This window comes from Crassostrea angulata, chromosome 4, assembly GCF_025612915.1.
Source record: "Crassostrea angulata isolate pt1a10 chromosome 4, ASM2561291v2, whole genome shotgun sequence".
Taxonomy (NCBI): Eukaryota; Metazoa; Mollusca; class Bivalvia; order Ostreida; family Ostreidae; genus Magallana; species Magallana angulata.
Genome location: NC_069114.1, coordinates 32,108,278 through 32,136,259, shown reverse-complemented (window position 1 = coordinate 32,136,259; position 27,982 = coordinate 32,108,278). Strand labels below are relative to the sequence as shown.

General features: G+C 32.8%; 3 protein-coding genes across 3 annotated transcripts; 2 read left to right on the top strand and 1 right to left on the bottom strand.

Annotated features, from left to right (window-relative positions):
- Positions 1-1,479: 1,479 nt before the first annotated feature.
- LOC128182223 (motile sperm domain-containing protein 1-like) lies at positions 1,480-5,866 on the bottom strand. Its single transcript, XM_052850820.1, has 6 exons — positions 5,656-5,866; positions 5,327-5,402; positions 4,421-4,515; positions 4,178-4,300; positions 2,694-2,870; positions 1,480-2,246 (listed from the first exon to the last, which is right to left on the bottom strand). Exons 1-6 carry the CDS (start codon positions 5,864-5,866, stop codon positions 2,215-2,217), a joined length of 714 nt encoding a protein of 237 aa, XP_052706780.1. The 3' UTR covers positions 1,480-2,214.
- Positions 5,867-6,281: 415 nt separating this feature from the next.
- On the top strand, positions 6,282-11,566 carry LOC128181446 (U2 small nuclear ribonucleoprotein auxiliary factor 35 kDa subunit-related protein 2-like). Its single transcript, XM_052849843.1, has 10 exons — positions 6,282-6,433; positions 6,596-6,687; positions 7,382-7,587; positions 7,776-7,859; positions 8,710-8,748; positions 9,052-9,152; positions 9,672-9,781; positions 10,016-10,178; positions 10,507-10,616; positions 10,744-11,566. Exons 1-10 carry the CDS (start codon positions 6,324-6,326, stop codon positions 11,544-11,546), a joined length of 1,818 nt encoding a protein of 605 aa, XP_052705803.1. The 5' UTR covers positions 6,282-6,323; the 3' UTR covers positions 11,547-11,566.
- Positions 11,567-12,276: 710 nt separating this feature from the next.
- LOC128181412 (uncharacterized) lies at positions 12,277-26,725 on the top strand. The gene is made up of 19 exons (XM_052849810.1): positions 12,277-12,445; positions 13,282-13,349; positions 13,809-13,882; positions 14,128-14,182; positions 14,299-14,449; positions 14,714-14,826; positions 15,441-15,567; positions 16,197-16,302; positions 16,536-16,637; positions 16,888-17,018; positions 17,639-17,747; positions 21,010-21,100; positions 21,677-21,780; positions 23,245-23,446; positions 23,820-24,011; positions 25,061-25,233; positions 25,501-25,753; positions 25,920-26,093; positions 26,416-26,725. The coding sequence occupies exons 1-19, from the start codon at positions 12,300-12,302 to the stop codon at positions 26,580-26,582; spliced, it is 2,538 nt and encodes an 845-aa protein (XP_052705770.1). The 5' UTR covers positions 12,277-12,299; the 3' UTR covers positions 26,583-26,725.
- Positions 26,726-27,982: the final 1,257 nt, after the last annotated feature.

Below are 27,982 nucleotides of genomic sequence, written 5' to 3'. Positions count from 1 at the left end.
CCGAATACTATGTTTAAAGAGAGATAATTCTTAAAAATTCGTCCGCTGACAACGAGAGCGAAAGGGATGAACATAAAACGAAGGCGAATACTAGTACTTCCCTGTATACAGTAAATTCAACTCCATCTAATAAATATATATACTATAAAATAATCCTTTTCAGTTGAATCTCTGATTTTAAGGAGCTATAGTTCACCTTGACCCATATTGTCACGTGCTTTTTTTTTTTTTTAAATAAACATGAAATTAGCCATGCATTAATTTATAAACAAAAAATGCACAGTATCTTGTAACTAACACAGCGTACTAAATTCAACCGATTAAATTAAAGCGTCTAATACCAATCTGCAAGTACTGAGTTCGAAACATACTAAGGCTTTTACAGATTTATAAAAAATGCATTCTGTTGTCAATTATTTTACATTATATAAATAGTGCCTGTTTGGGAGGGTAACAGTTGAAATTGACACCCCGAGAAAACCATTGTCAACCGACGCGAATAACAGTTGAAATTGACACCCCGAGAAAACCATTGTCAACCGACGCGAATAACAGTTGAAATTGACACCCCGAGAAAACCATTGTCAACCTCCGCTTCGCGTCGGTTGACAATGGTTTTCGAGGGGTGTCAATTTCAACTGTTATCCTCCCAAACAGGCACTATTTTTTTGTTATACTGAATGTCTTAATTTTTTTGAAAATTTTACTGCTTTTATATAGGAATAATGTGAACTCTACAGCGAACCGTACGCGCAAAACTTTCGCGCATGTAACAATTTTTAATGTTACCCGTTGCTAACGCTGAGGGTAATAGAACGGATTGTGAACTGCGTCTTAACCAATCAGATTTCAGTATTTAACATGAAAGTATAACAATAAAAATTATCAAAACAAATTTAACTATGGTATTGAAGTTTTACAAGATGTTCCGATTCATTTTTGCAATGAAAAATAAAATAAAGTTGTAGATATGTGTACATTAATTTTAGTTATATAAACAACGCAAATGTATTTTAAAAATACACTGGTGGGATGGAACCTCACGTTTCAAACACAGGGGCCAAGCCCGTTTTAACATTTATTTTTATTTATGGTTACATTGAAATTAATGTTAAAATAAACCATGTGGTTTCAAATAATGGTGCTGAACATAACACTATTGATATCTACAAGAGTGTAATGGGAAGACGAAGTTATTACATACTGTGATCTAATCTTAGTCCGAAAATCTGACGTTTTCTTGACCTTTTTAAGCGATTTTGATATTTTACTTGCCAGAAAAACCTTTATGCGATTTTGATATCTAACTTGCCTGAAAAACGACGTTTTTCTGGCAAGTAAAATGTCAAAATCGTTAAAAAAGTCCAAGAAAACGTCAGATATTTTGGACTAGCCATATCTACCAGATATTACCCCCTCTGATTTTTAGCTCACCTGAGCCGAATGCTACTTTCCTGAATTAATCCAGTGAAGTATACATGTACTTCAAGTCTTTTATTGCACACTTCATAATGTTATACACGTTACTCAAGTGAAGAAATAAAATCACAATTACTCATAAACATGAAAAATTAAATAAACACAGTAAATTTATCGTTTCAACAAAATGTGGAGAAAAAATATGCTCAATCTTTCCATCTGAAAAAAGAACTATTGCTGTTGAAATGTAATGGACAATTGGATGAATTTTCAAATATATATATTTAGAAAATAAATAAGGGCTTCAACTGGCTTGCTACATGCATGTATACAGACTATAACATATCTACAAACAAATACAGGTACATGTACTTTAGTATATTACTGTAAAAACATAACTGATGAAACCTGCACTGAATCATGGAAATGAGGACTAAAATGTAAATGAGGTAATCACCATGTTTTTTTATATCAATCAAAAGTTCACATAAGCACACATATCACATTCACACCATTATCACATGGTATTCATGTCTTGCCCCTTTTTCCTTTCTCCCTCTGTAAGCAACAAGTTGCAGCTAGCTTGACTTAGGATCCCAAATAAATTATGATATGTGAAAAGAAGGCATAGAAAAGCAAGAAACAGTGCAACAAACTGATTACACTAAGTTATATGTAATTACAAATTACATTACACTGGGCATTTCTTTGAGATACATGTTGTATTTTTTAACACACAAAGGCGACTGTTGAAGTTTCAGTAATACAGGTAAATGTACGTAATATAGCAGTTGGTCATATGTGTAGAATCACCATGGTTACCAGGCCTGAAATTAAAAGGATAGCTATATTTGACAAAATTCATTACTTTTGTAAATGTACTTTATCTGTGTATTCAATTCCGTGTTTTTTGGTGAGGTACAGGCTCTGCTCAATCATTCATATTGCTAAATGCCATGCATTTATACAAACATGTACCGGTATAAGAAAAAGTGTATCCAGAAATATGCAAATTCAAATCCATGCTTATTTATTTCAGCAAATATAATATGTTTATAGTATTTAATAAGATTGCTAATTGTTATATAAAATTTAATCAGTCAGAAAAATAGTTAAGTATTATCAATCCCTTGATGACAATTGTAAAAATCAACATCATATTGTGTACTGGTACCATATAGGGCAGCAAGAGTTATGCTCTAAATGTTTAGAGTGAGAGTATATGACATTAATTGAATTTTAAAATATGACCTCCTACTATTTTTCAGCAATACCTAGAATGTATGCTGCAATCATTTTCTGGTTCACTGTCAGATGGAGATAATCTGGTAGCCGGCTCCCTGTCTCACCGCTGAGGGGCAGCATCAGGGCCAGGATACAGAACACAGCAGTAAAGATCACTATCAGACTGGGGCCCCCTCCCCCTTGTCCTCTATCCCCGGGCCTGATGGCTACAAAAAAAAAGTCACAGTTAATATTGTCATACTGAAAAAGTTAACTATTTACTTCATTATAATTCAAATCTGAAGCAAATTATGTACTTCCACATTCAAATGTATAAGCTTTATAAATCAAAGAACTACATATGATAAGAGTTAAATTTGGCCCCCATAATTCGCCATTTTTTTAAGTGTTTCGTGGAACAATAAAATGTTAACTAATTTATTTGATTTATTTGCACTCACTGGCAGTATATGACGTCAGGAGTGATGCCATTTCTATAATTCAATCAAAATCAGCCAAAAATTGACATTTTTCTTATCTATTTACGAATGGGAAATATAGAGCGCATGCTTAAACAAGGAAAATTTTTTTGTCACTTATTGGTCTTGGCTAGATACATCTCTGATTAAATTATTTTATTTGTTCAAGAATGCGCTCTATGTTTTCGGACGGAAAAACTGCTTGAAAACAAGCTGTTTTAAGCTAAAAATACAAAAATGGCAGGAAAAGGTTGTCTTTACAATGTCATATTTCTAAATTGTGGGCACTTGAACCAAAATGAATATTATGTAAACACATCACATATATATCTGTACTAAGAAAACAAAGAATGATAGTAAAATGATGATGTTCATTTTAGGGGGCCATTTTAGGCCCTTATCATATATAGTCCTTTACAATCAATATCTCAAAGTAAAAGAAAAACTATCAAGGAACTATCAAGGAACTACTAAATTGATGTGATTTATATCAGTCCATACATGTAGCAGTCGAGTTAATCAATGCCATGCTACAAATAGTGTACATGGCACCTTTACACTGATATCGCGAATACAATGGATATGTCAAAGTGATTTGTAAGTCCCAACCACTTATTTTTTTATGTAGTTTACCTTTCATATCTTGAATCCTGGGATATCTCGAAGTTTTTAAACAGTCCCATCGAGTTCGAGATAATGAAGTTTGACTGTAATTATCTCAAACTGAATGAGACTAAGGTATGTTGAACTTTTGAGATAAAGAGCAGAAAATACATACAGAAACAGTGGTTTGGACTTCCAACTCGCTTCCCCATATATCCATTGCATTCCAGATACTGATGGTTGAAATACAGTATCAAAGTTCAACAGTTACTGTATTTGATATATCAATGTTTGAGCATCGTCGGATCCTATGAGTTTTCTATCCATTACCCTGCTTAGCAGAAAACCCGGGGATCCAACGATGATGTTCGAGATACCCAGAGTAAACTTATGGATTAATCAAACAGTCTTGGAGAAGAAGATAAAAGTTATAGAATAACCTAGCTCTTTACCTCTGCTAGGTGTACCTGGCTGAGAGTCGGATGAAGTAGAACCACTCAAAGACTGGAAGTTGTCCTCCGGCTGCTGTGAGGTCTCCTTCTTTGGCAGCAGGACTGCCACAATGTCCTTCTTACCTACAACATCCAAATAACAATATTATTATAAGTCTAGAGAAAAATACCACTTTAATGTATATCCCTTTTCAATGTTGGGATTTCCATTCAGCTCAGCTACCAGTAAATAAAATTCCTTACCAACAATCTTCTTGGTTCCATGTTCCGTGACTTGAATGCGTAGTTTGTCTTTCACTCCTTCATTGTTGATACAGATGTCTAAATGCCGCACAACACTGTTACATGGTAAACAAAAAAAACATGGATGTAGTTCATGTATTAATAACTTGGACATACATTCAGTATATGCAGGTGTATTTTAATTTGCCAGGCAATGAATCTTTATGACATATTTAATATATATACACATCACAGGAATTGCTGGATCACAAAAACTCCTGGGAAAGAAGAGCATTAAGATTTTAAATTCTTCCCATTCTTAGACAGTTTTCTGTCAAATTAGCATTTTTTATATATTAATAATTATTAAAACTGTAAACAAATTTCAATGAGTTTATTTAAGTACTGGTATCATATCTACCTGGTATACAGGGTAGTGTTTTATGCAGACCTTGTCATGCATTAAATGAACAAGTAAAATCCCATTGTAAGACTTTCTTTCTATCGAGTTAAGTTCAGTCACCAACCTACCTTAGTTTTTCTGTTTGATATCGAGTAATTAATCAACGTATCATTATTAGCTATCATTCTTTTCTTACTTAAAATTTCAATGTTTTTTAATTATGGATAATACAACCTAAATACATGTACATCGGGAATTCGGGTTTCACTGAGGACATAAGATTATGTGTCTACATAAGCATTAATAATGGTTATGCACTGTACTAAATATGACATAATAGTAATACATTCTGTTTAACTATGGCATAAATGTCATTTACGTTCTTTCTACTTTAAATGAATAAGAACAAAATTTTAAACTTCAAATACACTTGTATGCAATAAGATAAGAACATAAATTTGAATTTAACTGAAGTGAACATCCTTCTGATCATCTTTTGCATAAAAGAATGCTGCTATACATACATGTCTACACAGCAGTGGGGCCTGATTGTTCCCTCTGAATCAACAACAGTGTACTTTCTAGGGGCTGTACATAAAACTGGAACGAAAAATCAAAAATAAAATATCAATTTCTAAAAATTATCACTACAGTAGATCTATTTATGAAACATATACATGTCTTCCAAAGAAATTAAAAGATCAGATTTAAAAACAGATTGAAGAACAAAGTAGTATGCATAAACAGGTATATAAATATTTACAAGAGTCATGTAAATCTATTCTACATGTTCTATATTTTTGATCTGATGCTATGTGATTCAGCTAGCTCTATGAATATAATTTCTACATACCTTTGAACTTCAGCGGAAATTCGTAAGGGTTGTACAATGTTAGCACCTGCTTGTGAGAGGACTGATCATCCGAGTAGAAGTTCAGTGATGATGGAAACACAAATACTGGCAGTTTGCCATCAGATTTCTGGGGAGAAGGCTGTCTGATCATTGGACTACTGGCGAACAACCACTCGTACACTGCAGCAACTCCCTCATACCACCACTGCATCAATCATATATACATATTTATGGAGTGTATTTTGCATTTTCAATGAGCTATCAATGAAATTTATTCATTACACTCTAATTTATATATACCAATCAGTAATGGCCTAACATAAAATTCATGAATGAATACATACACGTATATTCGATCTTGTCACCAAGACGTAAACATGCGTAAAGCGTAAATCCTGATACAAAAACATTTCCATGTTTACCAAATGTATTATAATTGTATTATGCAATGTTGATCTAAATACTCTTTGGCTATATATAAACTGAGTAATTATTACAGCAACAAACCCTTCAAGACAGCAGCAATTTCCAAAACTCTCTGAACAAAAGAATTATCTGTTCTAAATTTGGCACAGGTCTCATCAGCTGTGTGTCGTCTTCTCCTCTGTTTTGAGAAAAACGTCATCAAAGGTTGTGTATAGATCAATCTGCGTAACGAATGCGCTTGAATGAAAGCAAGCATCAAATTCTGTGAGGGGATGGAAGAGGTGGAAGGCACATGTAGTGAATCAATTAAGGAGATTGAACTAAACTTGCAACAATGCAACAGAAAGCTAAGGTTGAACATTGTATAGAAATTCTCAATTAATATGCTTGACCCGTGGTTACATTTATGTTACAAGTGCTCTTTCTTCTCAATGTTTTATAGTTATGTGATGCAAAATTTTTTCGATGGCAGGTTCGTTCAGCTGAGTTTGTACACTTTTCTGTAATATTTTAGCCACAAGGAACGCAAAGCCCTTCTAAAGAAAGAAAAGAGAAGACTGAAAAGACAGGAAGAAGCAAGAAAAAGACAAGATGAAATAGAAGAAGGTTTGATTTCACAATTGGCATAATTATAAATTATTGAATTGTATCTTAATTTCTTCTGACATAAGACCAATTCTTACCAAGTACCATTTCTCACAGTGCTGCATTGTTACTGTATTGAGGATGAATGACCACAAATAGGCTCAAATCCAGGACCCTTCAGTTTAAAAACCAACGTTCTATCGACTGAGCTAAAGAGTTAACCCAATAGCTAGTGTTAGTAGAAGTGTGGCAGTACTGAGCTTATATATACATCTGTTAGATTCTTCCCTCCTTTATTTTGAGATTTTTATCACTTAGAAAACTCGCACATATGACTCTTCTTTCCACTCCGTGTGGGTTATTTTGTTGGGTTAACCCACTACCTGAAGGTTCCTGGGTTCGATGTGGTCATTCCATTATTTTATCACCACATAATTTTGAAAGTGAAAAATAACTTAACGATGCACTTGCGAGAAATGGTACTAGGATGTTGAGAATTGGACATGGGTCAGTATCTTTTTAGATTTAAAAGATTTTATAATTCCCAAGATTGTTAGAAATAGCCACCATAAATGGAACATTGCAATCAGCTTGGTTCTTCCACCAAATTCTCACAATCATTAGGTCCTTTTATCCTTCATCTTAATTTATACACTGTCTTTTTATCCTTCAGTGTTATCAGTATATTTAATATGAATATTTCTTCCTATTGTAGAAGAAAAAAAGAAAGAAAACTCTCCAACATATCAAGCTAGACTGAAAGAGAAAGAAGAGAATGAGATTCTCATGGAGCAGCGTGAAGAAGCAGAGAGGGTGTACATGAATAAGCTGTGGGAGGAAAGAGAACGACTGGCTCAGGAGGAATTCCGAATGCAAAAGGAGCGAGAGGCAAGGGAAAGAGAAAAGAAAATAGAAACTGAGGTAAAATTAAAAGAACAGTTGAAAACAATTCACATAATTATTGTGTATGTCAAAGTTTTATTTAAAGGAAAAATAGATGATAAATAGTTTTTTTTTTACATGTCAAATTTTGTGTTTTTTCTAGTTCAGTTAAGACATTGCATATTTTGTGTAGCTAGTATCTGTTGAAACAAAAATGATATTTGTAGAAAAAAATAAGAGAAGAATGGGAGGAGAGACAAAGAAAGGAGAAGGAGGAAGAAGAAGTGAAAGAAAAGAAGAAAGAGAAGCAGGTGATGGGGAGAGTAACAAGATATCCTCTAATTTATCTTCAGCAAAGCCATTGTGTTCTATTCTTTTCCCACTATTTTGTAGATGACAATGCAGGGTTTTTTTTACATCATTTTATATTACTTCATTTTATTTTTTTGTTTATTGGATCATTTTTAAAATTAACAACAAGTGAGTATATGAGACTTTCAAAACATATTTTTATGCATTTGTGAAAATGCAGAAGCACAAATTTGGGAGATTGCAAAGTACATGAGATTTATACGTGTCTGTGTTATAAGTAAACAAAATACAAAAATCAATCCTTAACAAAATTACTACCAGAAAGCTGAGGAGAAGTCCAGGTGCTTGCCACTAATTGTGTATCTTTTTCTGATCAAAAACTACATTTATCATATTGGGATGTTGTTCATTTTCCATCCACATGCATTAACAAATATTCAATTCTATATCCAGCATAAACATGACATACATTTATATTGGATGCAGAAGCATTGATTTTTAGCATATTGAATTTTATAATGACAGTGAAGGTAGTTTTTTATTTACATATCGAATGAAATGGCATAACATAAATAAGTTGTGTTTGAAAAAGTGTTTGTTCTTTACACATTACACATTGAAAGTTGTTGCTTTGATAAAATAAAATGCATGTATAGATGAAAACTTTCATTTACATTCATGTTTACAGTGTTTTCCTATACTTAAACATGTATTTACTTTTTAGACTGTTTTGTATGAAGTTACATGTTATAATACTTTGTGGTTGACCTTTTACAAAGAATATGTTTTAGATGACTTAACCTCGTCTATCAGATGATGATATGTGTTAGCCATCATGGTATATTGTAGGAGGAGCTTCTGAAGGAAGCCACAGCCAATGAAAACAAGGTAAATTTCTGATACATCGCCAAATTATTTGTCAGCATTAAAGATGGTCTTTTCTATTAACTGAAAATGTCTTTTCTTAAGTTGGCTATTCAAGACTGCATTATTGATTAAAGAGAATATTTTAAAGGAAAGATCGGATGCCATTTAAATCAAAATGTGAACATGTTTGCAATTAAAAGGTTGCTTTAATTGATTTCTGTGGTGTAATTTTTACTTAGGAAGGTTTGAAATTAAATTTTTATTTCATACAAGGAAGTTATCATAACAGATTTATAGATATCTCAATGTTTGTATTTTTTGTAGGATGAACCATGGCACAACCCTATGGTAACCCTCATACCTGGAACGGAGCGAGAAACTTGTATGTTCTTCTCCAAAACAGGAACTTGTCGATTTGGAGACAGGTATAGTTGTATACAAATTAAAAGGTCTCATCTATCAGTTTGTGAGACGCTATCTTGTTTATTTGGACAGTGTAAAAATGGTGTTAAAATTAAAGGCTTTGTAGGATTTTTTGGAGGTGTCTTATTGATATGTAAATAGAAAATCAAAGAAGAAATGATGAAGAAAAATGAAATGTGTGACATTTATCACTTCTTTTGAGGCATGGCTGTAATTTCAGATCAATGGCCAGCATTTTGAAATGTTTAAAATGAAATAAAATAACTAAAACAGTTGATGATGAACATGGAATCAATAGCAACACATTAATCAGACAATTTTGTTGTTTTTGTCCCCCCCCCCCTCCTCAAAAAAAAAATTAAATTGAAATAATGAACAAATCTCATAATTAGAAGAAATAGCCATAACATAGTGAATAATCAATATTAGAGAGAAAAAAGTCTCAATGAAAGATTTTATTGAATGATGGTTAGAATTTGAATAATTGAATGTATTCACTTATACCTCATTTACTTCTCCAGATGTTCAAGGGGACACCCCCACCCTGAGGTCAGCAACACGCTTCTGTTCCACAGCATGTACAACCACTTTGAGCTGGAGCAAGGACTCAAGGACGACCTTGACACAACAGGTAACCATACCTACCACCAAACAGTAAAATCGTGTCTAAGTTTCAAGAAATCTTAACTTCATGTACTGAAAAAATGAAACTAAATCCTCTCTCCCATCCAAAATACACTTAGATAGGAAAACATTATCCCTGATTAAAATATACTTATGAAAGAGCGTAATTGCATCACTCTCTCTTTCAAATACACTTAGATGAAAAGGTTGGTAGATAATTAGCTGTGCTTTGTCATTGTAGATGTGACACTGGAGTATGATGATGGAGAACTGTATCAGAACTTCCAGGACTTCTATCTTGACATCGTACCAGAGTTCAGGAATTATGGAAAACTGAGTCAGGTCAAGGTCTGCAACAACTACGAGCCCCATCTCCGTGGAAACGTCTATGTCCAATACAAAAGGTGGAGAATTTGCAATTGTTCTGTTGAATCATCTTGATATACACCATTTAATGCTTCATGACCCACACATTAGATGTGATTAATTTTTCAAGCTATAAAAACAAAGTTTCTTTTACATGTTTATTAAATCAACCAATATACATGCATTTGAAAGGTAAAGACTTATCAGTCATTTACATGTAGTTCCACACTGTGTACTATTTTAGTATTTAATTTAGAGGGTATTGTGATTATTCATTTCTTCTGAAGGTATGTTTACCAGAATATTTTTTGTAGTTTATGTTCTATTTTCAATGGACAGAAAATCTACACGTTCGTTTTATTACAGTGAAAACAGTGCACAAGAAGCTTTCATGAATCTGAATGGAAGATTTTATGGAGGAAAACAGATATCTTGTCAGTTTGTAGAGATTAAGAAGTGGAAATCTGCTATTTGTGGTTAGTTTTATATTTGATAAACAGTGTTTAGAATCTGGTCATAAATTATAAAGTTTTAAATGATGTTAAAAATATAGAAGTGTCATATTATTCCTAAGTTAATCATTCTTGTTTAATTATTTTAAAGGACTTTTCCGGAGTGGAAGATGTCCCAAAGGAAGAAATTGCAACTTTTTACATGTGTTTAAAAATCCCAATAATGAATTTTGGAGTGCTGATATGGATAATTCCTATGAAGCAACCGAAAGTACAAGGTCAAGGAGGCATAGATCTAGGTCAAGGTCTCCCTCAAGATCATATAGGTCAAGTTCAAGAAGAATTCGGAGGTCACGGTCAAGATCGTCTGAAAGCCAAAGATACTATTCACATGAACACTATAAGTCTAGATATTCAAGGTCTAGAAGCAGATCCAGGGAAAGGTCGCGTGTAAAGTCAGGAAAGAAAAGCAAACGGTCAAGGTCAAGAAGCAGGTCGGTCGAAACTTCAAGGTCAAGGATAGATAGGAAGAGAAGGTCACGTAGTAGATCACACAGAAGATCAAGAAGCAGAAGCAAAATGGGAAAGAAGCTTCAGAAAAAATCCAGGTCTAAAAGTAGGTCTCAAAGTAGATCAAGAATGGACAAAAAAAGAAGGTCAAGGTCAGGATCTGCACCAAACATGGAAATAGAAAATCCAGCAGCAAGAAGTAGTGAAGAAAACTCTGTTGATAATAACAACCTAGAAAATGAACAAATTTTGAATCCAGAGAATAGTTCAAGTGGCCTTGTTTACTGTGAAGAGATAAATAAGGAAGTTCGTACAAATGGGGACACTGTAAACAGTATCACATCTTCTACGCCTGGCTCACCAAAACATTCAGTGAAAAAACATAAAAAACACAAAAAACACAAACACAAGAAAAAGTCAAACACTGTCTCAGAAAGTGAATAAATGATTTGTTTATCATACAAGTGTTATTTTTTAATTACATTTAATTCTTTGAAGGGTTTTTAAAGACACTTTATTTTGACATTTTAACAGTGGTTTTAGTTTCATTGTTTAATGGGTATTTCTAAGGTCTATTTCTAAAGACAGCATAATGGCATAGCCTCGTACCTCCTCAAAACAGTGATTAGGCCTGATCACCTTTAAAAAATATTTTTCCTCAAGCTCACTCGATCAGTGTTTTAGCTTTCAGTCAGGAAGAAAGGATTTTTTTTTCTTGCATCATAATTAGATGAAAAGTAGACCTAACAAACTGGACTTAATGTATAAAACTGTGTTCAGATTATTAATAAAATGGGCATGCTGGGTGCAGTACATGTAATGAAAAGTATTGCAAACCTTTTTGAACATGTTAAAATGAAGAACATCACTTACGAAATATCTGAATAACCTATTTTACTAATTTAATCTTTGAAAATAGCATCTCTCATGACAGTTGAAGTTTGAAGGTGTTATGTGATATACATAAAATATAAACCATTAAAAAAACACCTTGTTGATTCCAATGGGTAAAATTTCAGGTAACCTTAATACACTTAATACACTTCGTTCTGGTATATTTAAAAAGAAGAAGAGAACAAAATGCTATGTCATTAACTAGTTTTTATAATTAAAAAAAACCCCACATTAATCCGGAATGAGGACATAGTTATGTTCCGGTATTTAGATAGCATAATAACCACGTGATGCAAACATAATATGGCAGCAGAAATAAAGTCGGGTCCCAAACAGGGGAATGTACGAAAACCCGATCTTTTCAGTAAGCTAGAAGGTTTTAATGATGATGTCAATATGGCCGTGTTCATTCCCCGCGAGGACGGGGTCATTACTGTCAGTGACGACAAGTAAGTTAAAGATTTCGCTGTTCCGGAAGTTAGCGATTCCATCAACATTGTTCCAAAGTTCGACGCCTACTTTTTCAGCATCCATTGTGCATGTTTTTATGCTTAAATGACTGTCTACTTTTCATGTTTTTGAGAAAACATGAAACTTAGAAAAGATGTTAGATAACGTTTTGAAAAGTGAACGGCAATTCTAAAGGAAAGTACAAATCGATCAGCTGATTGGAAAATGACTCATTGTTTGACATTGTTTGTCATTTTTAGTCTCAGCTAAAATCACTGAAATTAAAGCGTTTTACAGTTAAAGACACACTTCCTCTTCAATGCATTCTTTTATTAATTTTGAAACAATTTGAAATAAAATGTGTGGTTCTGTGTCAATTGTCAATAACTACTACTGTATCTTAAACTTAAAGAGAAAGAAAAAAATAATAATAGAAGCATAATGTCACAATGAATTGACTTCTATTAATATTCTTTACTGTCATATTAAAAAACCAGGACAATAGAAGTTATCAGGGACATTCTTGTCAATGTTAAGAAGGAATGTGACAGTTTTTGTTTTGTTTTTGATAAATTGAAAACAGAAGCTACAAATTTGAAATAATTCTTATGGAGGTTAGAGTTAGGGGTTGAAATCCATTTTTCACCCTTCAATATGACTTCAATCAGCTCTCAAAGAGACTATATATAGTTCTAATACAGAGATTCCCAGCAGGCAAATAAACTTACTTTTGAAAACTCAATAGAGATTTTTTGAACAAGTGTTCGCATTTATACTGAGTGGTAAATGAACAAGAGTTTTACATTGATTTTGATAAGTTTGTTATTATTTACAGAACCTTGAGGGTTTGGTTAAAACGTGACACTGGACAATATTGGCCAAGCATATGTCACACTCTGCCATGTAAGTGAAATTTTTCAAAGTCAACGTTAAGATTGTTTTTTGCTGAAAAGTCTGTGATTACTTTATTTTACTTTATAAGCATGCATAATTAAACCCTTATTTATCTAAAGCTTCCTTTGAATTTTCAGTGTTACAAATATCATTGCTTAATTTGATCAAAGTAAAATAACATCTTTTTTTTAATAATGTAATAAGCAAAATTTTATTTGTGACAACTCTGTCTCACATTTTTTCCGGAGATAAACTTCTTCGTGAAGACTTGTTTTGCAATCAAGGTGCAGTTTATCTGAAAAATGATGAATCACAGAAATTGGAAAACTGGTTATTGGAGAAATATTTTTGTAAAGACAAGGCATCACGAACCTTGTGAAAATTTCTCACACAAGAATGGTTTACAGTTTAATACGTAGAATAAGTTATCTTTGCCTAACATTTAACTTTAATTTCTCTATTTGATAGCACAAGCAGCATCCTTGGCTTATAATGAAGAAACAAGGAGAACATTTATTGGATTGGACAATGGCACCATATCAGTATGTATATGTAAATTTTATTGACACAGCTGGTTGAAAACTCATGCATTCACAAATGAGACAAAAAACAGAGATGGAAATAACAGCATATAAGACTGCTTGAAATTGTTGGTGGGCTGGAAGGAAATATCAACTTGTAGTGATTAATAAATATACCAACTAACTTGTTTGCCTGTCGACTTTTAAGTATATCTATGAACAATTTTGCTGAGGAAGTTAACCTTTAACACTTGTCAATTTTTCAGGAATTTAACCTCGCTGAGGACTTTAACAGAATGTCTCAAACCAGAGATTACTTGGGTAAGTCAGCCAATATTGAAGAAAATTTAGTCAACGTTGAAGAAAAATTGAGATAGTTCGTTGTTGGTTTTACATGCTTACAAAATACCAAGTTAAGGTTTTAATCTAATTTGAAGCTCACCAAGGCCGAGTGACCTCGCTGAAGTTCTCCCTGAACTGTGAGTGGGTGCTGAGCTGTGCAAGGGACAAGTATTTTCAGTGGCACTGTTCAGAGACCGGGCGCCGCCTGGGTGGCTACCAGGCCTCAGCTTGGTGCCTCTGTCTAGAGTATCCTTTCTGATGAGTCAATGATTTTATTTGCCAATTTAAACTTCTGGATCAAATTTGTGGTTAGAAAGCACTTCAGTATTTTTTTTCATTCATCTAAAGATCTGGTAAGTGAAATTTTGCCAATATATACATGTATTCATACAGTTGTTCTTAATTCAAATAAATGAATATCTGAGATACAGGTATAACATAGTATCTGTAAATTAAGTTTGTATGTAAGACAAAAAATGAATATGCCACACCTTAACCATTAATGTAAAGATTTGATGAACAATCTAAATATGTCTTTGTTGGAGACTATTCGGGGCAGATATCTGTGTTAAGGATTAGCAACACAGAGTTTTCATTGATTACCACACTGAAAGGTCATTCAGGTAAGAACAGTAATATTGGTTAGGACTTGTGTTTACAGGCCTTTAGATCGTTTCTTTTTTTATCAGGGTCTGCCTACTAGTACCGGTACACGTACTGCATTGGTGGATTCCCTCATGAATGCTAATTTTGGAAAAAAATTTAGAGTTTTATTCTTTACTTCTAAAATGTTATGATAATTGAATATGAAGAGGCATAGCCTCAGATATATTAAATAAAACAGGGCATTTCATTGATATATAAACTGTTTATATTGTTTGTTACATTGAAGTTGGGTACGTACAACATATGTTCTAAAAACTGTGGAATCATTAAATATAGGGGCCAATTTTCGCGGATTGCTTGACTTTCACAGGTTTGTGGGATGTAATTTCGTGTACCAGTATTATCTTATTCCTTCAAAAGGAAATACCACTTTAAAAACCTAATGTATTAATTTGTGGAGAATGTTTATTTGTGGATGACAAATACCCATGAAATCAACGAAAATTGAGGCAACACGAAATCTAAAAATTCCACAGTAGGTCAGATTAAGAAAAAAACATGCGTGGGAAAACATGAAAATCATTTAGTGGTTATTAGCTACATATACTATATACATTCCTGTTTGATGTAGGGAGTGTGAGGAGTTTATCCTGGGATGCTGAGAGGAGTCTGCTGTTCTCCGGGAGTTACGACGAGTCTGTGATTGTGTGGGACATAGGCAGTAAGAAGGGGACGGCGTTTGAACTTCAGGGACACCAGTAAGTGTCCTCATGGCTCACAGCACAGTCCTGGCCTTGCACTTGGACCACAAAACTTAGCAAGTTCACATTTGATCTCAGTGATGTAAATTTTTTGACGTCAATCAGATTTCAGTGGATTTTTTTTAAAATCAATTTTCGAAGATACGTAAATACAACATTTTATTAGAAAAATGAACAATCAACACAATCCACAAAATTTTATATTCAACAAATATTGATGAAACAACAGGATCACTTTAAGAATAAAGTAGAAAAGTAAGACTAAGATCAAATGTGAGCTTGTCACCTCGGTGTGTTTTAAAGATTTGAACGGTCTTAACATGTAGAAATGCAGACTCCGTTGTTGTAATTTTATTTAATTTTCAGAACAGTGGAAACAATTTTAGAGAATAAACAATTTGGAGAATAAAAATTTGGAGCAATTCCTTTTATAGATCTTAATATTTACATTAATATATTGGTTATGTTATACATCTTGTGTTGTACAGATCAAGTTTAAGATTTGGAAATTTCAAAAGTTGACAAACTTAAGGATTTGCATATACATATAGAATACAGTATAATTAACTTGTCTACTTTATTGGCACCTTTGTCCTACAGTATAATTGATAATTTTTGTTTCCTAGTGACAAGGTTCAGGCCCTAGCATATGCCTCTGGGAGTAAACAACTTTTATCTGGATCTGATGAGGCGATACTTGGTATCTGGAATATGGATGTGAAAAGAATAGAGGTGCGCAAATTTATTGCATGTAATTGTCTATCACAGCAAGAAAAATTAAGCCAAAGAGTATTTCTCATACAAACCTATCTTATCAATAAAAATCAATTGCAAAGCCTGTTTTTTACAGCTAAAGAGCAATTTTAACAAAGTTCTAAAATTATATTAGGTAATTATGTTTAAACATGTACATAGCAAGTTTGAGTACAAAGATAATGTTTGCATAATTTCTGATATTTCTTAAGACCCCTAATTGGGAAGAAAGTGATTTGTGCCAAAAATGCAGTTCGCCTTTCTTCTGGAATTTCCGGCGAATGTGGGAGGAGAAGACTTTAGGTATAAGACAGGTAAGAATGACATAATATATATCAAACTATCCAATGAATAAGATTTGTTTTAAAGGTAACTAAATTTCTTATTTGACAAGAGTGTGTGCATACCTTTACTGTAATGTCAATAACATTGATTTTAAGAAAAAGTTGGAGTAAATTAGAAACAAAGTACACATCAAATTACTGGCTCATATTTTCTGTGATTTTCTAGATTTTTCTTAATACAGTGTCTGCATGGCTCATGTTCAATATTTTTGTCCTTCAGCATCACTGTAGAAAATGTGGAAAAGCTGTTTGTAACAAATGTAGTGCCAAAAAATCCACAATTCCTCCTTTGGGGTATGAATACGAAGTACGGGTTTGTGACGATTGCTTTTCCACCATCACAGACGAAGAGTAAGAAATAGTCCTTCTTTCTTAGTAGTTTAAGATTATTCCAACTGCTATTATAATAATAACAATTCAGTGTTTTGTGAAGTATTCTAAAAATATCAAAGTAAAATTTACTTTTTGGAAGAAATGTTAACAAGAAATTGTATTCATGATAAAAATTTAGTTTTGAAATGTATCCTCCAATATTTTGAAATTGAATATTTTTTTTAAACCAACAAATTGAAGTTTATTTTAACCAAACTAACCTAAAAAAAACCCGATATTTCATCACAAACCAAACAGAAGTTAAGTTAATTGTTCATAAACTTTGTCAGAAAGACCATTGCTTCTTTTGTTATGATGGGGTCAGATAATGAAAGGTGAGGGGTTCACGAGAGGGAAAGGATAAATGAATTATAAAGTTAGAATACAGTAAAACACGGTTATAGCAAACATGCTTATAATGAAATGAAGCTTACTGCAAAGTGATTTTCATTACTTGACTTTATTACACGTTGTAAACATGGCAGATATAACAAATTATGCTTATAGCAATTGAAAGCAAAATTGCAGTCCCTGGCTCTTTGTTATAAGCATGTTTTACTGTAGTTTATATATTTCAATATTTTATTTCTTTTTAATAGGAAAGCTCCACTGGCCACTTTTCATGATGTCAAACATCAAGTTATTTACATGAATTTAGACCAAACCCGCAAGAGATTGTTGACTGTGGGCAGAGACAGGGTTGTTAAGGTAGCTTATTATCAATCTTGGTAAAATGATGCTGAGTATGATGATGATGATATAAATTTTGTTTGGTATTTAGATGATCAGAAATTCGAAAAATGATTAAAAATCTCAAGCTTTAATGATATGAACTGCAATATTGAAAATGATGAATTTAAAAAATTTATGTATATCAATAATGCTCTGTTTAATCTTTTGCAGTTATGGGATGTTAGCACAGTGCTACACTGAGAAGAAACAAAGAATTAGAGACGTTTTTTTCACATACATGTAGTTCTTTTATGACTATTGCACCAAGCTCTTGATATTTTACTGACATTTTCTGATGCGTTGATTGTGATATAAAATAATGTATTCATCACCCCAATTGTACTGTGTGTTAAAAATATGACTGCTGTACAAAGTATAGTTGTTCACAACAGTAATGTTCAACTACCATTTATACACATGAAAGTTGTGCAATACTCATTCCATGTACATGTTTGGTCAGATCTTTGCATCTGATATTTATCAAAGCTGTATTAAGATATTAGTGCTCAGAATAATATCATTTCTGCTACAAGTTGGTCAAAGGGAAAACTAATGTGATATTAAAGGGCTGAATGATCATTGTCATTTTAGGACTCTTCTAACCTCCTGAAAAGAAGAGTTCAGAATTCTTCTTTCTGGGAGGTTAAAAGAACTGCCGTCTATGGAAATACATTTTTGTATAGAAGACATATTAAAATTAGATTATATTTTTGTGCTTTAAATTTTGGATTCTTTATTCAATTAAAACTGTAGATAAATTGTATTTAATTGTGTGTTTGATGATGAGTTGACCAGGCAGTCCAATATAGTGCTTACGACTTGATTTGTTATTCTAACTTATCGACCAATCCTAAACAAAGACGGGACCCATCTAAGAAAAACCAACTTTGCATTGCAGATATCTTCTAGTGCTATAAAGATTTACTGTTGTATATGAAAAGGTAAATTGTTGTTGTAAATTAAATCATTGAAATAACAATGTGTCATGTACAGTATGTTTTGAATAACGATTGTAAATCATTGAACGACTTTTTTGTGTTTTTGTGTGAGGCTATAGATGTTAATTGTTTGATGTGAAAATACAAAAGTGAATAGTTTGAACAAGTTATATTGTTGTTATTGTTGTAATCTACATACTGTAAGATATGAGCTTTATTTAAACACCAACTGTTGCTATGCTATCTGTGTGTATATAAAAATATGCATCCCCCCAGCAACTTTTGAGAACTCACTTTCATGCATTTGGAATTTCATTATCACTTATACTTAAAAATATAAATTGTATGTGATATCACAATGATGTTTCACATATATTGTAATAAGACCATAGCATTAGAAATAATGTGTTAAATTTTGTTAACATTAAGTGAGTTGCTGATTGTATCAAATGTTACAATGTACGTAATTGTTTTTTAGCTCTTATATAAGACACAGTGCTGATGTTACAAGTTCACAAAATGCCTTGATAAAAGTTGATATCATAGTGAATAGTGATGAATGTGTCTGTTTATATTTATCACATCATCACATACTGAAAATTGAAATGTTAGACCTCCTCCCACCTTTCAACATAAAAAACCTGTTCTTGAGGGTCGTTGTTGAATGCTTGTATTAGTGTTGTTGTTTTTTTTCAAATTACATTAAAAACTTACTTACCAAAATACTACAATACTTGATAAGTAGCATTTTTTAACCAACATATTTTATAAGTACTATCATGGTTAATACAACATTGTATTGAGGGTTTTGCAAAATAAACAATATTCAATTCTTAAAAGAAAAAAGCATTTGTTGTAATGAATCAACTGTACAGAAACAGAAAGAAGTACAGTAAAACGCAGTTAGAAAGATACGCCGGGAAAAGGAAGCAATTCATATTCATTATAACCGTTTTTTGTTTTACCCGATTAGTTTAACGTACAATTTTAAGATTGACAGAGGAGTAAAACTCAATTCGCTGTAAGTGGGGCTGCTATAACTACCTCTTACTGTAAGTGTAAATTGTGTCCAGTGTATGAATAATTAAGCGCTAAATGTGGTCAACGATGCGTGAATTTCGCATAGAAAGGTATCTTCATTTATGATTTATTCAGAAATAAGCCATCTCTGACTTTCAGATCCAGTTCTGAATGACCTATCATAACTTTAATTCAAGTTAAAGGGGCATGGTCACGATTTTGGTCAAATTTTATTTTTCTGTTTTTATTATTTACAATGCTTTAGGAATGCATTTCTAATGATCAAATTAAATTTGGGTGCCAGTCGATTAGTTTTAAGCAAGATACATGGCTCACAATTCTTCGTCATGTAAACTAGGCTCGTGCCCTGTTTTTGTTTACATAGGTTCAATTCAATACACCAGTAAAAAATCTTTTCCAAGCTGATTTGTCTATCTTTTTATTCATTTTAGGCATAAATAAACAGTTACTAACGATTAACACATTCATTTTAGGTCTACAACTGGAATTTTCACTTCAACATTCAAAATGTAAACAAAAGCTTTGTTTACATAGCGAAGAATTGTAAGCTCTGTAACTCGCTTATAACTCATCAAATGACAATCAAATGGTTGCCTATTAAAAATGCCTTATTGAAGCATTGTGAACATTAAAATCGAAAAAATAATTTTTGAACAAAATCGTGACCATGCCCCTTTAAAGAGATATGATGAAAGTGAAATTATGATTTGATTGTACGCATCCTTATTTTTTTTAAAAATCATCTTTTTCACGAGAAAGGTCCTTCTTACTGGAGACGTGCCGTAGGCTTAAAAATATACTTGTTTTTATTTAGAGATATGTCATTATATTATTTTTATAAGAGCTATCTTAAAATAAACTTGAAATCTTCCACATAAAAATAAATGAAATTAAATCTCTTTAACAGATGATTAAACAAAATTAACCAAATGTTACTTTTTAATTAATAAAACTTAAAAGAAAAATGTCTTTTTTCATATAAACACCCTTTAAATACACTAGTGCACTTACTATATAGTACATGTATATCGTTATTTTAAACGTTGAAATACAATAGAGTAATATTTCAAAAAATATTATAATTTAATGAAAAAAAGAAACAAAAATGATTTTAAAACAATGAGTTACAGAAAACAAGATTTAAATGATCATTTTAATTATCACTATTAATTTAACTACCAACAGCCAGATGATGCACATTGTTTTATAGATCTCTCGCTTTATCACATAGATAAATGATTAGAACTATATTAGTATAGATATTCATACCGGCTAATCATGGGTATATGACTTATGACCGATACTTTATCTCGTCACCATGCAGTCATGTGGAAGGGGGACCACATCCGGGTGTTTGTAAATTACTTCGAATCGTAACTCTGAAACCGTCCAAGATCTGAAAATAATGACACTAAAAATGTGGACTTCTCTAATCCTACTTGGGATAGCACTAACATCTAGTAAGTTTTAAATCAAAATTGCTTCAAAATTGAGATACAAGTATTATTCAGACACAGTTCAAAGTATCACGTTAAGATAGCAATTATTGTAAACCTGTCATCAAATGAAATCATTTGAAATACTAACTGCCTAGAGTTTGCATGTCGGATTCTTGAATTTTAATATTTTCGACAATCGTAGTCAATTTGGTAGATCATTTAGTCCCCCCAAAATACAAAGATTTTTTACTATGGGCAAATCTTTGAAAAGCCAAATTCATGTCCATGTAAATTATAAATACGAGTTGATGAACCACTAATTAGTATGGTTTAGGTAGTTTCTTTTTGGAGCATCATATCCTGTTGTCCCTTAGAGTGTTCTTTTTTGACGATGAGCGTGTTTAGACCCCGCTGCCCAACACGGAATAGCAATGTACAGAAAATGTCCATAGAAAGAATAAAATTAATTTTGAAATTATTTTAACAGCTACAGCAATTACTAATTTCCAGTTCCCAAGTGGAATCCCGTGTATAATCTTTGATACATCACTTCAAATCAGTGTCATTGGAGTTTTTAAATCCGGTCCAGAGGTGAGTAATTGTTTCTAGAAAGAACAGGGGCGTACAAGGCGTTGTATATCCCCCACTCGGGGCAATAAAGACGAAAAAAATTCAATTTAAGTTGTAATATTAATTTTTGACTTGTATGTATTGTTTTTAGTATAAATTTCACGATGGAAGTCAATATTGTACTTTCATTCTATAAACATTTTTGAGAGGGTGTTCGTATCATATAGACGGCGTATTATTTTTAATTCATTTGCTTTTAAGTTAATTTTTTGCTTTTTTATTGGATTATTATGATAAAATATCCAATACCATTTATATAATGACAACTATTGCGTAATGTTCATGTACTGTACACACAATGTCGCATAGAATTAGTGCTAGCACAGATATGAGATCATGCTGTAATGTTTAGATAGCAAACAAATAAAAAAAAGAAGATAAGTACCAAGTACATGCATTAATGTATATTATCTATTTTTTAGAGAATGCAGTTCTATATTAGAAATGTTCATGTACTGATGCATACTTACAAATGTTAAGATTTTAAAATGTTCATATGACATGTTTAAATCCTGGGTACGGGGGATTTGTCTGGCCTTGTACGCTCTTGTCCTTTCAAAATTGATGAACAATGAAATCTCTTATAAATAAAATTTTTTCACAAACTTCACTTTGCAACTTTTCATTATCGTTTCCCAAAAGATCGATATAGTGTTAATACGACATTTGTTAAAGGGGCATGGTCACGATTTTGGTCAAAAAATTATTTTTCCAAATTTAATATTTACAATGAATCATAAAGGCATTTTTAATAGGCAACCAAAATTTGATTGTCATTTGTTGAGTTTTAAGCGAGTAACAGAGCTTGGAATTCTTCGCTATGTGAACAACGCGTTTGTTTGTAAACATTTTGAACGTCGAAGTAAAAATTTCAGTTTTAAACCTAAAACGAATGTTTTAAACGTTAGGAACTGTTTATCTATGCTTAAAATAAATAAAAAGATAGACAAATAAGCTGGAAAAAGATTCTTTACTGGTATATTGAACCTATGTAAACAAAAACAGGGCACGAGCATTGAATTGTGAGCCCTGTATCTTGCTTATGACTCTACGAATTACTCTCAAATATATGATCATTAGAAATGCATTTCTAAAGCATTGTGAAAAATAAAAACAAACAAATAGAATTTGACCAAAATCGTGACCATACCCCTTTAATTTACTTTTTAAAAAAGAGCTTTCAAGAAATAACTTTGAAGCACGTCTGGTAGGAATTTCGACCTTCGACCTTTGCCAAATATTGTCATTGACCTCTGACCTTTCAATATATTAAATATGAAGCCTCGTAATTTTTAAAAGATACGCGGGCCCATTGAGTAGCTATACATGCATTGACAAATTGCATGATGAATAAAACAAACGGATAAATAGGGATTAGTAGAGTCCAAAATATTAAACTCATGAAGTACTTGAATTTGACCACAGGCAAAACAGATTGAGCTGGACAAGAAAGCTGTGATAATGAACAGCAGCTATTGCGATGATGGGAACTCGTCCAGTATCGACTTTTTCTTGGAGGGAGGGGTTGGGCTCACCGTCCAGTTCCTGAAACTGAACGACTCCGTAAAAATGATGCCATCCATATCGTTCGTCCCGGGAATTATTTTCAATGCTACATCTGATACCAGTAAGTATAGCAAGTACATGTATACACATTGGATGCTTAACCACCCATGTACTGCTAACGCACAGATAGATATGAAGATGTTCTTTAAATATAGTTAACATCAATGTTGAAAATAATGCAATAATCCAAATAATGCACTAGTATAAATCCGCGTCCTTCTGAAGCTAGTACAGTACCCATGAAAATGAAACGTCAATATAAAGATATTGACCGAAACTCCCAATCAACAATCTATCAATAAGTCTGTTAACATTTATAGTATTGCAGATTACCATATTCAAACTGTTTCTATTTTGTTACGTGGCTTGTTCATGAAGACTGAACGGTCCTCAAGATCTTCATTAACTTCGCCGTCTTCAACTGATTTTCACAGATAACGTGATACTGCATAGCACCATGGGCAAGCTCCTGCCCCCAGCTAACGTGTCCTACTCCTGTTACACGGGGGACACGCCCATCGTGATGACGAACGGAAGCAGTGCCAATATCTCCTACCACGGCATCATCTCCCTCACACAACTACGGGTGCAGGCCTTCGACATCAAAAACGGGGACCTCAGTCCAGGTCTGGCAAAAGCGCCATACTTTAATTTTGTCTGTTTGTCTGTTAACGTTAAGATGTTATTTGTTGTCATGAAGGGGATTATCACTAGCGTTGGAAAAATCAGACATTGGGGTTGGTTTTGATAGTTTGACAATATTAACTTTTAATTCTTCCTAGGTCTAGTATACTGGCTGTAGAAAATATTAGTAAATCGGTTTAATATTTTTAATATTTCTTGTTTATTGTACGTGAGTTTCCCAATTCCTAAAATCATTAGGTTCTTGCTTTTATGGCCCAGCACAGTTTAGTACTTATTGTTATTTATTAAACTGACGTAAGGTTTATGGTTTTATATATATGCATCAAAGAATAAACTAGCGTTAACAAAAGTTTTCAATCATTTTAGACAACCTTAAAGCATTTGAAAACATTTAAAACAGTTAAAACAACCAATAAAATACATCAAGATATTTTATCTTTTCATGTTTAAATATTTTCCTATTATTATAAGTAACTTTAAAGAATTAGAAGTTTTGTTTTGGTTTTCCCGCCACAATGCAATTGTTATTTCATTTCTTTTGTACTTGCACTTTATAAGAACAATAAACACCAAAAAAAAAAAAACAACACAAAAAAACAAAAAACCAAAAAAAAAACAAACAAACAAAAAACAATGTTAAGTTTTTGCATTTGCGTTATTGCACTACAGAAAGTAATTCCCACACTATTTGCAATATTTAACATCAATATTCTGGAATATTCAACATCAAATACATCTGAAAATTTCTTAAGTTTTCGAACGACAAGCAGCTTGTCATATATGCACAAGAGTACATTATCATTATACCGGTATACTCGTTAAGAAACTTATCAAGTACTGATTACTACAACCATACACTTTAAACTTTCCCTTGCAAAGTTAGGACGCCAGAATGAATACAATTCGAACACGACTAACCGACAAAACCTTAAGCCCCGCCCCTTACTCTTAATGGCGTTTCCACAAAAGAAAACATTTTTATTCTAATTCACCGAGTTCAACCGAAATAAATTAATTATATTTACTGCAGGTGAGAGTTGTGACATCACCCCCATCACCAGCGTCGCCCCTCCCATCAAACCCGTGACCCCCACCCCCGGTAACCCTCCTGTACAAACCTACTCGGTGAAAAGCGGCAACACCGACTGTATCGTACTGCAGGCTGGAATAGAGTTCACATTACCCTACACGAGTAATGGAGCGGTAAGTACACATGTATTAAACCGCGTCCTTCTCACGTACCCATAAAAATGAAAATAAGACGTCATTATTAAAATATCGACTAAAACTCCCAATCAGCAGTCTATCAATCAGTCTGTTAATGAATGAAAAATACGGAATAAATTATATTCAAGAGTTTTATTTTCTATTTCTGCCTTTTTAAATTATAAGCAATATCGTATAATGTGATTACATTTTACATGTACTACTTGCTCAGCAGTTCCACATCTAAATTTCCTAAATTTTCAGCGTTTGACAAAGACCATTGGTGTGCCGAACAACACCCGGGTGGTGGGGATGTGTGGTGGGGGCGTGGCCACCACTCAGTCCCTCTCCCTGATGTTTTACGGGGACTGGATCATGAACTTTATTTTCTCGCACACTCTGTCGGACTCCTCACCCCGGCGTCCATTGCTGCTGGACGGTACCATGTATGGAATAAAGGAAATTTCCTTGGAGTATAACATCTCTTCTTATTTATTCCCTGACGCCGATGCAAAAGGTAAACAAGAGCATATTTTCCCCTTGCTTTAGATAATTAGATTTGATTTACAACTTTCTAGAAGAAGTCAAGTTGACAGTCATTGAAAAACCATTAAAATTTTTCATTTTTGAAAAATGTCGGAACGATAGGATTATTGTTTGAAAGACACGTGGTTGTATTTCAGACGAGAAACTGTTGTCTAAGATAGTGTACAAGACCCCCGAGTATCCGACCTCAGTGGGGACCAGCTACAGGTGTCAGCCTCCGACCATTGTTGACGTGCAAGGGATCACGACCAGAATGACGTCATTTCAATATTTGGCTTTCGGGAACCAAACCACGTCATCCTTTGACCCGAGTATGTTCCTTTAAGTAAAATTGATGCAACATAAAGAGTACATAACTTTGCTAGTTCAACATCTTTAATCATCTTTTATGTATATATTACAAATAAAATTGCCAAATGTGTATAATGTGCATGTCAACATGAACGCTTACTAATTGAAAACATAATTATATAAACATTTGAATTTCATGATCATCAATTCAAAAACATCAAATTTGTGTTCTGTATTTTGTGGGTACAAATTTTAATTAAACCTTTTAAACTGTGTGATGATTTTGCATGTAATTGCCAAAAAAAATTCCTAATTCCATGCTCACGATTTTGTTTGCTTCAGAGACGGTGACTGACTGCCCAGCCATCACCCCTTTCGCCACCGACGACGATGACCACACAGGGACCATCTTGGGCGTGGTCATCGCTGTCTTCTTCATTCTCATGGTTCTCGTTGGAATCTACATTTACAGGAGAAGAGGAAAGGTGTCATATGAACAAGTGTATTAACTTATCATGGTGTTAATAAAATTTTTGGGTGAATGTGTGAGTAATAATTCAGACTACGTTGAAATGTTTCATGAAATACTGTATGAAAAGACAGATTGTTGTTTAATAAAACCTGTACCTCCTCCCATATTTTTGTGTTCTCTTCACGTTTCAATAAATTGGCAGAAAATTTGAGATATAAACAGCAAAATATATGATTGTCCCAGCAGTGAACATAAGGAAATAAAAAAGAAAAAGACGCTAATCAGGTGACCAACAATGCTTTGGTAAAAGATTCTTCCTATATATGTAATCAAGATTCATACTTAAAGCAAGAAGTTAGCTCATAATTGGTCCGTACGAAAAACAAATAGGGCCACATAAAAGATATCTCGTGTTAACGAGAAAATATCTCGTTATTATGAGAAAAGATCTCGTTATAACGGGCTAATCATCTCGTTATTACGAGAAAAGATCTCGTTATTTTGAGATAATTATTTCGTTATTACGAAAAGATCTCGTTTATTATAACTTATAATTATGAGAAAATATCTTGTTATGATAAATTACATTGTAGTTATTATTTGATGTTTTATTCTAAAAACTACATATATAATGAGTGTTCCTCGTTCATCAGATCTAGATCTCCAGTGCAAGTTGATTGGCTCACCCTTTCAGTCTATTTTTTACTTTTCCGAAACGTTAACTCAATTTTAATTATTTCTAAATAACAACGATCAATATTAGTTTATTTCTACATGAAATGATCGGATATGACATTTTATCTTATATGAATAAGTTGAATAACTTCATATAATTTTATTCTTCAATGTTTATTACAGTCCCACTCTAAGGTATATACTTGGTAGTCCAAGTCATAAAACAATTCTATTAGTTACAGATAAATATACGTAGTTTCAATCATGGATATACGGGATTTACGTCGAATTTTGTTTTATATATAAATGTATTCATTCACAACCTACATGTATAGTTGAAATAATTGTTTTTGTATATTAAAACAATGAAACGCCCAATCTTAGTTAGACCAATTCTCGTAAATACGCGTACGAGATAATGAACTCGTAATAACGAGATCTTTTCTCGTAATAATGAGATAATCAACTCGTAATAACGAGATCTTTTCTCGTAGTAACGAGATGATTAACTTTTAATAATAAGGTCTCTTTTCTCATAATAACAAGAATTTTTTTTTCATAATAACGACACATTTTCTCGTAATAACGAGATTTTTTCTCATAATTACGAGATAATAACATTTTTTGTGTGGCTATATTCGTCTTTCGAAGGTATGCCTAATTGAATTTAAGCCTGTTTCAGACTCGGGCTATATATATGGACTGAAACAACTTTAAGAGATCACATTGTGTTAAGACCAGTATCGTATAGGACGCTAACTT